The sequence below is a fragment of the Ixodes scapularis genome, unplaced genomic scaffold (genome assembly GCF_016920785.2).
Source record: "Ixodes scapularis isolate PalLabHiFi unplaced genomic scaffold, ASM1692078v2 PGA_scaffold1__304_contigs__length_218370807, whole genome shotgun sequence".
Classification (NCBI taxonomy): Eukaryota; Metazoa; Arthropoda; class Arachnida; order Ixodida; family Ixodidae; genus Ixodes; species Ixodes scapularis.
The window spans coordinates 116,883,888-116,898,586 of NW_024609846.1; the positions used below are offsets into that span (position 1 = coordinate 116,883,888).

General features: G+C 45.3%; 1 protein-coding gene across 2 annotated transcripts in view; it reads left to right on the forward strand.

The window, feature by feature from the left end:
- LOC8028336 (putative cyclin-dependent serine/threonine-protein kinase DDB_G0272797/DDB_G0274007) overlaps positions 1 to 14,699 on the forward strand; it is an 80,157-nt gene that overhangs the window by 63,411 nt on the left and 2,047 nt on the right. Inside the window, exons 3-5 of one of the 2 annotated variants that reach the window (XM_029967606.4) lie at positions 4,890 to 5,040; positions 5,847 to 5,978; positions 8,568 to 8,793. In XM_029967606.4, the coding sequence (XP_029823466.3) occupies positions 4,890 to 5,040; positions 5,847 to 5,978; positions 8,568 to 8,793 (509 nt within the window). The remainder of the gene's footprint in view (positions 1 to 4,889; positions 5,041 to 5,846; positions 5,979 to 8,567; positions 8,794 to 14,699) is intronic. The other variant, XM_029967607.4, reaches the window with a different exon arrangement.

Genomic DNA, 14,699 nt, shown 5'->3' on the forward strand with positions numbered 1-14,699 from the left:
GCACGCGATCTCCCTCCCCCCCCCCCCCTTTCCCCCAAGTATTTATAACCCAACACCTCACGCTATCTTTGTACGCCTTCTAGCGGGCATCTCGAAATTCAAACACGCAGGTGTGCACGAAGGCAAATTCAGCGAGTCTTCTGCGGGGACCTCCACTTAACTTCGTTCCCCCTCTATACTGACAGTGCGAGTGCAGTGAGAAGCTGTGCACTCGCAGCACCAATCAACCGCCTCTCTTTGGTCACCTGACCTCGCTCTCTGAGCGTGGGTATGAAAGGGGGCATGATCACGCTGCGAAATATAAACGTGCGACTGGTCCAAAGAGTACGCGGCCTCCACCGCACGGTCAGCTTAGGAGTGAACGGAGTCAGGAAGATCATCTATGCAAACTAGGGCAACGCTCCTGGGGGACGAGCTAGACATGTTCTCTGGTTGTTGTTATTCTTTATTTCATTTTGGTTTTTTTGCCATCCTGATCTCTTGTCATTTCGTCCCGCGCACAATTTCTTTATTTATTTTCTTCTTTTTTGCCACTACTTTTCCCCAATACCGTTCCAAACCTAATTGTTTTCACGTCTTGTCACGTCAACAGGCCTTTCCTATGCCTCCCCAAACGCCGTGGGCTGCTGCCTTTTCAATCTAGGGGGTGGACTCCCTATATATTCCTCCCGCTTTCTCCTTTTATCGCTCCATTTTTTTTATTTTTTCCTTTCTGTTTCCCGAAGAGCGTTGCGTTCCGTGACTTCGGGCGTTCATCGCCCTCTGCGTTGCATGATTGACTAGGATGGGGCCCGACTCGGCCAAGCTGAGCCGGTTCGCGTGCTCTCCACCCCTTTCGTACGCCGTTCTTTCTCGCCATAGTCCACGTCACCCTAAGATGGACCGCATCGGACGCTACTAGCCACCCCACCCAATCCAATACCACGAGAGTGTCACGTGTTCTTCGGAGGGGGCGCGGCGATGCGCGGGGCACGTGCAGCGTAGTCTCGTTAATATGTGGACACCTCCCTCCCCCCAAATATCGTCCATAAAGCGTGTCGTCGCAATAGAGAGTTTTAGAATAGACACGAGCCCCAACGCACTGGGATAGCCCGAGCACCCTGTGGCGTCGCAATGGGCATGCGGAGAACATTTTGCGCACGCGCGATGCGATGCCCCGAGCTAACGAGACATCACTGCAGTCACGTGACGCGTTCGCAGTGCTGGATTGGCTGGAATGGCTCGTAGCGTCGGCTGCGGTCTATCGTCAAAGGTGAAACGGAGTGTGTTAGCTCCTTAGTTAACCCTTTCCCCTCGTCTCCCTTCGTCCCTTCTTATTTATGTTGTTTGTTCGTTTCCCTTTCGATAGCTAATTGTCTATTCTTTCCCTTCCGCTAACTCTTTCTTATCCTTCTTTTTTTTTATTTTACCACCTAGCTTCCCTCTTTTTTTTTTCTCTATTTTTTTTTTTCTTTTTGTTTACGGCACCCCACATTGGCCGTAAACAAGAAGGTCTTTACGATCCTCTTGCGGATCTTCCCCTGCGACACTTGGCCGTGCGTTGTCTGGACGGCGCCTTCACGGCCCTTTGGTAGGGCAATATAGTGACGCAATGTCGAGCGGATATTTCTGCATGTTGTTAATTCGCAGTCGCTGAACTCCTCCAGACGAAGCGAAGAAAAAACAAAAAAACGTTAAGGCGGAATATGTGCAAGACGCTTTATATAGGCGGCGCGGGAGAATCAACCCAATTAACTGAGCCGGCAGCGACCAATTACAGAAGTTTGCGCTTACACTAGCACCTCGATTGCTCGTTCTTTGTAATTGTTGTTTCCTGCGTCCGGCTCTGGCTTCTATACAGCACGCGTTTACGCATACGGAGGCGTTCGCAGTTGAAGCTGTGGCGGTTACTGCCCTAGACTTCTTCCGCGGTTGCGTAATTTAGTCTCCGGAAGTACCACGTGCGAGAAATGTAAAAAAAAACTTACAAGTTATAAGTTGACTAATCTGAAGGACGGAAGGGAACGTAATTAACGAGTCTCGGGGAATAAGGACTTTGAATCGGAATTATACCGATTTGCGTAGACGATGGAGAAACCCCGTCGAGCATGGCGGAACCCTTTCTGGGTTCTATAAAATGTTGAAACAGCCGTTGCTGCCTTTGCGATGGTGTTTTTGTTGCTGACTCATTTAAGAGTACAGTGGATAACTTAAACTGGGAAATAAAACGTAATTTGAATTGTAATTGGGAAATAAAACGAACACTTGGCAACGAACGAATCTGAATAAATTTCGCGTTCGTTTTACTCAGAGCAGCGAGGCACAGTCAATGCCTAAGAAACCTTGCCCTTACATCGAAAACAATTACAATCCCTACCTTATGTTGCGTGCAAGGTCGCATTCGACCCGCGTTCGCTGCGAAGTGACCCCCATCCTATTAGTCCTTCAAAATATTTAATATCCTCTTTTTTTTTCCGCATCCGCAAATTTTATAGCTGATACCCGCGGATAAATAATCCGGCGATATTCAGGTCTTATTATCGCGAAATGGGCTGGAGACGGCAAAAAGGGCGGCTTCGAACGCCGACTCACGCTGGGAACCGTGATCATGCGTGAACGCTTGATCCTAATACTTACAGAGTTGTTTGTTTTCGGTGTCCGTTTTCTTCCCCCAAAGATTCGGCGTTTTCCAATGTCTATTTTAGGCGTCCGACGAGAAACAAATTTGCGTTTATTGATGCTCGCGTAGAAAAAACAAAACAATGGGTGTGGTATTTCCCAGACCTCCGGGAAACGTGCGCGTGACCCGGATACTCGAAAAGTGTCCCGACACCAATAAAGGAAAAAGGAAACGGAACGAGGGATTTTTCCCGAATAAGGAAGCAGCATCGCGGACAGTTTAGTGCAGGCGGCGTTTCGGACGAACATTGTTCATATTCGCGCGAAGTAGTTCTCAGTAGATTTGGTTGTCGGAGGAAAAGGCGATGACCTTTAGGTCTTTGGCTTGAAACGTGTACGTCTTGGACCTTATTTCTCGAAATAAAGGGGGAAACCAGTATTGCTCCGCAAAAAGACTCACTCTTTCTTCTTTTTTTTTTTTCCCCCTTGCTGCGGTGTTTGAGGTGAAAACGAGCATGGGTGAAGATTTCTTCCTGGGAAGCGTGGGTGTTTCTCATTCTAAAGGAACTCCAAATCATGTTTGTTTGTGTTTATTTTTTTCCCAGTTTTGTTAACATTTGGACTCGGCTATTTTTTCTCGTTGTTTATATGTGTATAACGAAAACACGAAACACTCTAAGCACTATTTATGCCGGTGCCTGCGTACGACCGGACCATCCGATTCAAAATCCTGCCGCCTCAAAAGCGACATTTGAAAGAGAAAACGAAAAAATACGACGTTAACAAAACAAAACAAACAAAAAAATCGAATTAAAAAAAAAACTGTCGTCGACCTTTTCGATCGAACATTCCAAAAGGGAGGACCGGGAAAGGCCGACGCCCGCAAAACGACCACCCTCCATTTACTCGTGCCAGTCTAGCTAAGGTCAACAAATATAGCTTTTCTTTGTACGTCTATCCTTCTTTCGCTGTACCATCTTTCTCTTCGTATATACGCATCCTACACTTTCCAGCTAGATCCATAACTCGCCGAGAAATTAGAAAAGAGCAGGTGGGTAAACACCGGCGTGCACTTTGACGAAAAGAGAGCGCGGCTTTTGAGCTCTGCCTTTGAGTAAGATCGGTCCTATTTTTTCTATCTTTTCTTCGGTGGCCATGTTTTTTTATTCTTTTGTGGCAGGAATGAAAGCTCATTGTTCGAAATTTTCCCTGTTCAAACATCTAAAGTGCTGATAACGCCCCTAGCGGAAAAGGAAGAGGTATCTGCAGTAAAAAGCGGAGTATCGGAGGATACGGACTGCCAGCTCTCGCCACTACGAAGACCGTTATTTACAGCATCTGTCAAACTCGGGAGTGACACAAAAGAGCGGAGTGACTTTGCGTAGACAGCAGGTAGCTTTCATGCCTACACAGGGAAGTTTACTCAGTGCACGTTGTGATTACTACGATGAAGTGTTTAACCCGGGCTCAAGCTGCCGTAATACATAAAGATCAGTGGGAATATCACTCGCGCAAACTGCATTGTTCAAATTATTTATTACCCGCCTACGCGGCCTCGATGATGAGCATCGGCATGACGCCCGCGTTCTGTTCCGAACTGACTTCATGATTTTCTGTAGACGCATGACTAAAATTGATCACCCAAAATATATTATTCAGAAGAGTGAATGAGGTGCACTACGTGGTGTGAGGTGCAGCATATAACACTGTATTCCGAACTGACCGCCAGCAATAAAAATGCATAGTAATAGAGAGAGAGAAAAAAAAAACAGGGATTCTGAAGTAACCTGAATGATGGAATGATAATAACTTCAATTAATTTTGTTCTTTTATATATATTAAAGAAGAAACGTGGCGAGTATTTGTTTTTTCTTTCACATTTAATAAAATGTAAAAATTTATTACGCTCTTTATTTTTTTTTTTGGGGGGGGGGGAGGGGAGGGAGGAGAGGGGGGGGGGGGTAGTCTTGGGAAACCCGCACCAAAGGCTTTAAAGGGCCAGAACTTTTATCAGTAGGTGAGTAGTCGTACGAATTCCGAACTCCTAAGTGCTCAAGCACCTTGCGAACATTTTGATCTTCATTATCAAGCTTACAGATATTCCTTCATATCTTCACTCCACTATATCACTTGGAGAATATAGCTAAAATAAGACAAAAAAAAGTCAGCGAAATTGTGCAAATTATATCAGTAGAAAACAGCATGCATGCGGGTCAGAACAAAGCAGACACCCATCTGACAGTTCTTCCTGTCGGCTCATACCTGTTCTTGTCTTTTCCGCACTTCCGCAGCCGCAAAGGCAAGCACTCTAAGAAGCAGCAAGAGGAGGCCCGCATGTCTGAATACCAGCAGCAGCGCGAGCAGGAACTGCCGCAGCAGGACCAGGAGGCTGCAGCGCCAGAATCCAAGTCCTACCCCAAGGACAGCAAGAAACAGTTCAAGGTGTGATTCCAGACGGGGAGACAGCGCTCACACGCCGCATCAGGCTTCATTGATCAATTACATGCGCATAACTGCGCTCAGTGCATTTTGCATTCTCGTACTCCCATGGTGCCATAGTGCACACGTGATGTGACCGTGCCTTTTATACGCTTTTTGCGTAGAACTAGACCGAAGGTGTTGCAGTATTGGCGTGCTTAAATCTGTGCACTACCTATGACTAATTGTCGCTTACAACTTTGATAGGATTATTGAAAGTCTTCAGTGAAAGAATGATGCGTAAACATTTAGGAAATTACGCCGATCGGAAGTGTTTCGGGATTTCTCGATAGATGGCATCAGTGTGTTATTTCGTCGTAAGCGTCCATAAGCTGAGCCAACGCAGTCGACCACACTCAAGCGCAAATGCACTTCCGCAGCCTTTATTTCTAACTATTGGGACTCGGCTGTTCTATTGCGTTTTATCCAAGTCTGTCTGCCAACAGATGAGAGCCAACGTCTGTCGTTTGTTGGTCGGCAGAGGTAGTCCCGCCGTCGCACCGGTTTGAATTCAACACACCAAAGTGGTCATGTTCATCTTTTAGCAGACAATTGTATATATCTCCTTCCGAGTTGCACGTTTCAACATTTTGTATCCTTCCTTGTAAATCTTTCTTATATGCGCTCGATTACACCGCATGGTTCCGACTCCCGACCATACACACCCGCGTCCAGGGGTAAATTACGCTACTTTCATTTCATCAATCTACGCAATCGATTCGGGGAAAAACACAAATATTCGCCGTGCGCGGACGTGGATTGTCTCGCAGTCCAAGCAAGGCTACAAGGACGCTGCGGCCCAGGAAAAGCAGGCTGTCTACGAGGGCAAAAAGGGTGGCAAGGACTACAAGCAGCAGAAGCAGCAGGGCAAGCCATCAAAGAACCAAGTTCCCGTACAAGAGGTAAACTATTGCAACGCTATTGCAACATTCAAAACTTGATGTATGACGTAAGGCCATGGGCAAATAAATAACATCAGTTGTTCCCAAAGTGCACCTAATGAAGACAGTTAGGGACGAAGAGAACAACGCGCGCGGTATTTTCAAGTTAACGCGGTACGTGGACGTGAACAATATACGATGCGTATTTAGCATATACTTATCTTTTTAAACCGTAAATAATAAAAAAAAGATTCATGTCCCAAAGATATGTTTCAACATGAATACATGCTTTTGTTGCATGACGAACCTGGTTTCACTTATTAATGGCCGTCTACGTTTATAGTTTATTTTTACAAACAAAGAAGCCGTACTAAGGCATTGCGATAAATGTGTGTTCAGTGTAAGCAAACTGCCTAAATTATGTTTTCGCGAAGAAAAAAGAAAAAAAAGAAGAGAAGAGAAACGCGACTGGCAATTGTCTGAAATCCGTCGTTACAGCTTACCTGATGACCATGTGCCGAAGGTATCATGTGAAAGCTATACGACGTGCAAGTTTGTCCGCTCGTTGGGCGCACCTTGTGCGTTTGTTTGTCCTCAAAAGCGCCCACGTGTGTTCTCTACGCTGCCCTTTCATTGGCGTGTCCCTCTTTGGCGTTCTGATGCGCCAAAGACGCGTCTTAGGTCACTTGCTCGCCGTATACAGTCGCTATCAGTTTGAGAAACACGGGGAGTGGCGAGTCCGGACCATCCCATTACAATAAAATGCTTAGATGAGCCAGTTGGTACATCATGGGAAATAAGTGCCGAAGGAACACGGACCAAGAGTAGAATAACAACGACACAGGGCGCACTCTCAACTGAATTTATTAGGAAAGAACGAACAAAATTATATACCAACGGGAGCACACCATCAGACGTAACACGTCACGTTAGTCTCCGCCCAGCCCATGTTTTAAATATTCAAACTCATCCGTACATAGAGCCAGAGAATTATCGCTAATGCATTTTTCACCCCTCCTAATCCCAAATGCATCATAAAGCTCGCGTGACACTTCGTTTTTGTACGTTGCCAAAATTCTAGTGCTCTCAAATGGCGGGGCGCAAGAGCACCTGCTGCAATGTACAGTCGGCACGGAATGAAACGCGAACAAGGAGCGCATGGTTTTCGACCCACGCTGAGTCACCTAGAGACGCAACACCGAAGGTTTGGATGGTCTAACACATGGAAGGAGAAGCCATCTTCTTGCAGCTCCCATCTGGTTCAGGTGGTGCAGCATCTAGCGAAAACCATGCACCCACTGTTCGCGCTTCATTCCGTGCCGACTGTACAATCAGTGTATCTATTCCTATGCTTGGGATTGCACGGGTCTATTAACGGCTGGGGGTCATTGATTCTCCTGCATAATGGCGACATTTTGTTAGGCGCAGACCGGGACATCGTAATGCCCGGTCACCTTCTTAAGATTATGTGAGACACCGTGCATATATGAGATCACCACAGGCCGAATGTTTCTCTTTTCGCGCAATGGTTTCGGCGTCCCCTTGAACTTCTTTATCAAGTTAACAGCCACTTTGACCAAGGAGCTCGTTGGGAAACCTTCTTGTTTTTCTTCTTTTTTTTCTTTTGTGTTAGACAAGTAGATCGTCTGCAAAAAGGTGGTTTCCCAAAGAGCTCTTCGGTCGAAGTGACGGGAACTTGATAAAGAAGTTTAATGGGACGCAGAAACCATCGCGCGAAAAGAGGAGCAATCGGCCTGGGGTGATCCCATATATGCACGGTGTCCCGGTCGTGTTTTCAGCGCCTAACAAAATGTCGCGATTATGCAGGAGAATCAATGACCCTCAACCGACAACAGAGCCCTGCAATACCAAGCATAGGAATAGATACACTGATTGCACAACCGGCGTCATTTATGAAATCAAAATGACGTGTATTTTAAGCTATGTATAGGCAAACTCGAAGATGTGTCAATGATCGGGTCCGCGAGCACGCCGCTTCAACTAGAACCACACCGTCAGGGCATTTGGCTGTACATTGCAGCACATGTTCTTGGGCCCCGTCATTGGAGAGCACTAGAATTTTGGCAACGTACAAAAACGAAGTGTCACGCGAGCTTCATGAGGCATTTGAGATTAGGAGTAGGGGTGAAAAATGCATCAGCGATACTTCTCTGGCTCTATGTACGGATGAGTTTGAATAGTTTAAAACGCGGGCTGGGCGGGGACTGACGTGACGTGTTACGTCTGATGGTGTGCTCCCGTTGGTATATAAGTTTGTTCGTTCATTCCTCATAAATTCAGTTGAAAGTGCGCCCTGTGCCGTTGTTATTCTACTCTTGGTCCGTGTTCCCTCGGCGCTTGTTTCCAATCTCTTACGTCTCTGCAGCCAATCAGGTTGCGGCATCAGCCGATAAGAACGTCAAAGGGCCAATCATGAAGCGAGAATTGCGTGAGCATAATAAGATGCGCATTGCGTTTCTCGAACTGCCGGCGACTACACCGTTCCCACAAACATGTCTGCCGCGCGTAACAAAGGTGGCGGTAAACACCCGTCATTAACGGCGACGGAAGCGACTTTACATTGCCGAATGTTTTCGCGCGTCTCTTCAGCAGAAGCAGTCCAAGTACCAGGGCAAGAACGCCAAGACCGAGAAGGCGGCCAAGAATGAACCTCGCGAGGAGACCCGACAGCACCTAGAGAATCTGGAGGAACCCCAGAAGCAGGCCGTCAAAGAAAAGGCAAAGCAGCAGCAGCAGCAGCAGCCTCAGGAACCCAAAGACATGTGCAGCGAAAGCAAGCCATCTCCGAGTCCGTCTGGCTCCAAGTGCCCGATGGGTAAGCAAAACAGCGTCCACCGGAGAGAGTCAGTCTATTGGACGCCGCTCCCGCGATGCATCGAGGGCCGCGCGGTCACACTGCCCATACGTCACACAAGGGACGGCCTGGGGATGCACTGTCTGGGGCGTGTTTCTGCTTTATATAGCGGTCACACAGGTCATACAAGAACTCTCTGCAGACACGTCCGAAGCGTACATGTGTACAGCGTGGGCGAAATGAATTGAACAAACTTTAAACTGACCGCATAAGTTAATTTATCGCGCTAGGATCTACTACAGAAGTGCCTGAAGTTAGTGGAAGCTTTCGCTGAAATTGAGGAAAGATTGGCTCACCCGAGTAAACAAAGAAAAATCAAAAATGTGGTTCTCCCTATGCTTTGCGTGTGCACTAAAGCAAAATATTGTGTTACTGTGGCGCTTCTTTGGGCCAAATTAAGTAAAAAAAATAGGTAAGCTATTTCTGTTTTTTGTTGTTTTTTTTTTCCCGAATTTTTTAATTGTAGTAAACGTCAGAGTAGCCCACGACGATTTTCTGATAATTTTGAGATAAAAGGTTTAGTGATAATTTTTCCATACACAAAAGCAGGTTTTATTTTCTTTCTTTCGACTCCGGAGATTTCACGTATTCATACTCTCAATTAATGACTGCAGCGGCTTCGAGCACCTCTGTAGTAAGTTCCAGCCCGATAAGTTAAGAAACCGCTTTATGTGGTCAGTTTAAAGTGAGGTCAATCAATTTCGCCCACTCTGCATACGAAGCAAACATGCTTGGAACAGGTGTGAATGCAGATAATTACGTCATCGTGTGTGCAGCGAGCACCGTGTCTTTTGCACGATGCACGAGAAGTGAACTGCGCTTAAAGTCTCTCTGCACTCGTGACAACCTCGCTGTAGCTCTGCCTCTAGTAGACTATAAAGTTACGGCGGCGTCACGCATGCGCCGAATGCTCAGACAGATTGGCATCAACGAGATCCGGGATGAAATTAAAACACAAATTACTCCGAGTATTCTATATATCTGTTGCGGAGCGTGCTTGCTTACATTGCCGCTTCTACCGTGACTATCAGTGATTAAAACCAGGACGAAATCTGGGCCGGCTTGCTAGAAGACCGCCTCAGCTGAGATTGGGTGAAAGGAAGCACTGAGAAGGCATGGGCCGCGCGAGTGTCTTTGAGACGCGCGGTTTGAGTCCCGCTCAGCTCGTGCGCTGGCCTTGGCGGTGCTCTCTTTCCACTAGTCTCGGCTGAGACGCTGTTTCTAGCAAGCCGGCTCCATGGTCTTCTATTCATTATGGACAAACCTGATGTTCGCGGTAGTATAGGTGGACAAGAGTTAGCCCTCAGCCCCTTGGGACCACAGAGTTACTATAATGTACGCTAGAGGTTCAAATGGCACAAGTGTGCTGTGACAAATTGAAGCCGACAGTAACCAGTCGAAAATTGGTTTACGGCAATGCATTTGTAAGGGAAGAAGTGAGTGCACTTTCTCCTCCCGCTCGATTATAAGAGGAAATATCCCGAATAATTCGCAGGTACTATGTAGCTTGGAACATTTCTCAGTCAGACATACAAAATAATTGGTCAGTTAGGCGTTTTTCTTTCGAAATCATTGCATTGAAAACGGTGCTAAATCGGCCTCGTACATGTAGCTATGTGCACTGCCGGGCACTACTAGTGCGAACACGACGTCGGCGTCGTGTTCGCACAGGACATCTGGAAAACTAAGAAAGACGGCAAGAACTACGCATTAGCACTGGATCAGTAACTCCATGTGCAAGTACTGTACGACCAAAATACATTGAAGACTACGTAATATAGTCTGATTTTCAATATGTAAGTACTGCTTTATCCTTTCTGCTCTGGGATGATGCTGGTTCTACGTTCAAAACATCAACCGCACGCTCGAATCTTTGAGGAAAAGTGCCGCACAAAAGCTGCCCGGCATAGAAAACAATAAAAATAGTCACCCTCCATAGCCCACGTAAACTTCATTCTTTACGTTTCGAATGTTCCTAACCGCCCGTAAAGATGCAAGACGGGATCATTTTCATATAGTGATAGGACTGGCATATTAGCAATATTTAAGCGTCACCGGAAAGCTGGCGAGCCTTGAACACACTCTATATTCCTTTCGATAGTTATTGTGTTTAAAATCGACGCTCGGTTTTGCACACCTGCTGTGGAACAGAGGTATGAACATGAAATATAGCGAAGTTAAACATTGTTCACTCATGAAGAAAAATGCGCGAACTGAAGCAATTACACTTTTACAATGTTAATAAAGGGACATACTATTCGGTATGCCCCGAATAACCAAAGTGTTCCATGTTATTTTCCGGCGAAGAGACAAAATTCACGCGCGCTTTCCCATAGAAATGCACAGGAGCACCGCAAAGGTAGACTAGATGCTGTCGGCTTCCAATTTGCCTCCCGGAATTCGCATAGACACTATCGCCAGTTGAACCGTTAGCGTACATTATAATAACTTTGTGCTAAGTACCGCTTGTTTTTTTTTTTTTTAGCGGAAAATACGTATTTAGAGCGAACAACGAAAACACTATTAATTGAGAAAAAAATAAATAATATAAGTGAATAAAAAATAGCTGAAAAAAATAGCGTGAGCAGAAAATAGCAAACTTATATAGTCAAGCAAATAATCAAAGTTTTACATACATGGAAACGCCCCACATACACTACCTGCAGCGGGGAGCGATTTTATGCATTGGCAATCTTTCGTGAATGAAACCAGGTTTGTATGTATCAAAGGGTAAATATGATCGATCTATTTTCCGAAACGCCCAGCGTCTCGCGTGCCATCGCGGCATCGCCATTCTCCGTTTCCTCTGGGAACGGAGAATGGCACACAAGTCCCCTTTCAGGCATCACTCACGGAGAATAAAACGCGTGGAAAACTTCAGAACGTGCGTCGCTTGCAAAAAAAACTTAACTTTTTGTTTATTTTTTTTTTTTTAATCTTTTTATGCCGATGGGATTTTTACGTAGCTATTCACCGAGGAATACAATCAACGACAATGCAAAGGGAACAAGCCGTATCTTCAAAAAAATCTGTCGTTGGTCGTGTTTTTTTTTTTTTATCGTAAAAAAGGGGGGAGTATATAGATGAAATCGCACAAAGATGGCTATCATAAAGCCAGTAAAATAGAGAGAAAGAGAAAAAAAGAACGGGAGCGCAAGGCGTAAGTTTGCTTAGTGCTAGGCTTTTCTTTTTCTTTGTTACGCGTTTTCGTAAACCTTAACGCTTGGGCGTCCAAACCAATCTTAGGAAGGAACTATACTTCGTCTCACTTTAGCATTTGACTATTGTTAGCCGCGCATTCTGAAAGCGCGAGCTATATTGCTTTGCATGAAGCCTCGGCGGCTACACGAGCGCTCGTGCAGCGAGTGCTCTCCAGTCAAGGCAGTCAATGCTAGGGTACCTTCATGTGCATTGAGGCACTCTATAGTCAATGCTATCCGCTCACGCTTCGCAGTTAGTCCATGCTAAGCCATTTGAGACGATCAACCAGGCGGCAAATTCCGTGACAAAGCGTCATTTTGCTAGCTTTATTGTAGCGGGCGTAAAACCAACAACAACACAGTTCAAACAAAAGAAACGCCGACCAAGAGCGGCACAACAGCCGAGGCAGCCACCCTGTGACAGCGTAAGAACAGCAGTGCCCGCCATGCGTTCTTTAGCTGTCATTACAGACCCGTACGATACTCATTACAAGTAATCAAACTACTTGTAATGATCACTTTTTGAGTAATTTTGTAATTATTTTAATATGCTCAGTAGAAAATAATCGCTAGAGTAATCTGATTTCTTTTGAAAGTAATAAAATTACTTGTAAGTGTTACTATTTTTTCCCTCCCCTTCCTAATAGCACCCTTTGTTTTGTACGGGTTTCCTGCCCAGAAATCCTCGAACCAAGTCTCCGAGAGGAGAATGATTCATTAAAATAAGTGTATTGAGAAGAAAAGTAGTTTATAGTTCGGTTATTCTAATCAAACAACGAACAAAAAAAAATCAGTTTGCGAAAAGAAAAAAAAAGAAGAAATCTATCGTTTTGAAAATCTGTAGTAATCGGAGATATAACAGTTACTGATTTTTTTTTTTTTTTTTCAAAATACGGTTAATTATTTTTTTAGTCAACTAGCCAAGTGTTCTAATTGAGCTTTTTTTTTTACCTCGGAGTAATTGTAACTGTAATCGATTACTTCTTTTTCGAGAAACGTGTGCAATACCGGCTGTCAATGGCTAAAGCTGCCAGGAGTTTGTTGGGTGACGACGGTCCTAAACGAAAGGTCTTGCTCTCGAGTCCTCGCCACGAGGAAGAAGTCTCTCTGAAGACCTTTCACAGATGTGCTCCTGCGGATATACGGACGTTCATTAGTTGACACCTTTCCTCAAACAAAGCGCTTTTTTTTTAATACGTTTTGCTTCTAATGTTTCCGAATCTTCGTATTGACCCTTTATCTGAGCGTGTCCACATTGTCTTAAAGAGAGAGATCTCAAACAGCTGTTCACAGCTTCTCCTCTTTTACTTTTCCTAATGACGCGAAAATAGGCTGCAGAAGCGAATCCAGTCTGTGTACGTGAGTTATACTGCCAAGGGGGCATAACATAGGGGGATAATCATTCATCACGATGACTCAAAATAGTAGCTAGATTCGTTCATTAACTTTTTAATTAGTGATAATAAACGCAGGGTTCCAGTTAGAAACTTGCTGAGCGTAATCGAAAACCACTAAATCAGTAACCTTTAGAAAGACTTTAAAGGTCCGCTCATACACTTGCGACTTCTTAGAACCGAGTTCCTTGAAACCTCTTAAAATCTCCTACGACGAGAGATGCACTGGCACCACCTATCGGGTAGCAATGAAACACTGGGCGGTCCCGTATATTTTCAATTTCTTTCGCGCATCATTGTTTCTTTCTTTGGTCGAAAAACTTTTGACAATGTTATAAAAGAACATTTCCCATAAATATAACGGACAACTGACCTCGCAAAGACCGCCAAACCTTCGTTCTAGTGAAATGCAATTCCGGGGTCACCGCATAGGCGGCGCCAGCGTGTCAGTGTCTTTTCCCGTCGTAAGGTTTTAAGGCGCTCGGTTCTAAGGAGTCACAGGTGTGTGAACGAGCCTTAAGCGTGTGGGAAGAGCAGCAGTGCGCTAAAGTTACCACTGGTGCAACCGGCACGAGGCTGACCCTGAGAAAATGCGGATGATAAGAGAAGGAAACACCGCGGCGCGGGCGCCTTATCGCACCGATAGCCTGCTGCACGATTGGTAACTTTAACGCTCCGCCGTGCTTCCCACGTGCACGAAGCAGTTTTAAAACACTGATTTTGTTGTTCTTGATGACGCTGAGCAAGTTTCTCATTGAAACTATACGTTCATTTTCACTAATTAAAATTTTAATGCACCTATAAGAGTTAATTACCCGTCTCATTGTGGCGATTCGCCCCTATATTGTGTCCCCCTGAGCGTTTAACCCACCAGTAAAAATCGCATTAATGTAGCTTTCACTGTTTTTTTGTTTTTTTTCAACAAATTTGTAAATTCTGAAAAGGAAGAACACCCTGTGTACCGAATTTCTCAGTGTCTAGGAACTTTCAGGTTTTCGCGTTTCGAACCATTGAAGACCAGAGGAAGAAGTTAGGGCCCCTGAGAATATTTAACCTGTGAATAATATTTTATTACACGTGGCTCGCTCGTATAAATTTGACGAACGCCGAGGACCGGGACAAGAACATGTAATATATACATATCCGTGTATACGGTCACCTGCCTCCTAGGTTGTGGTCCTTTATTGTACGATCAAACACCTCGATCGTGCACCAATGCTTATTTTTTTAGAGCGCAGCTCCTAGGCGCCCATTTCCGCCTTGAGCGGCGTCG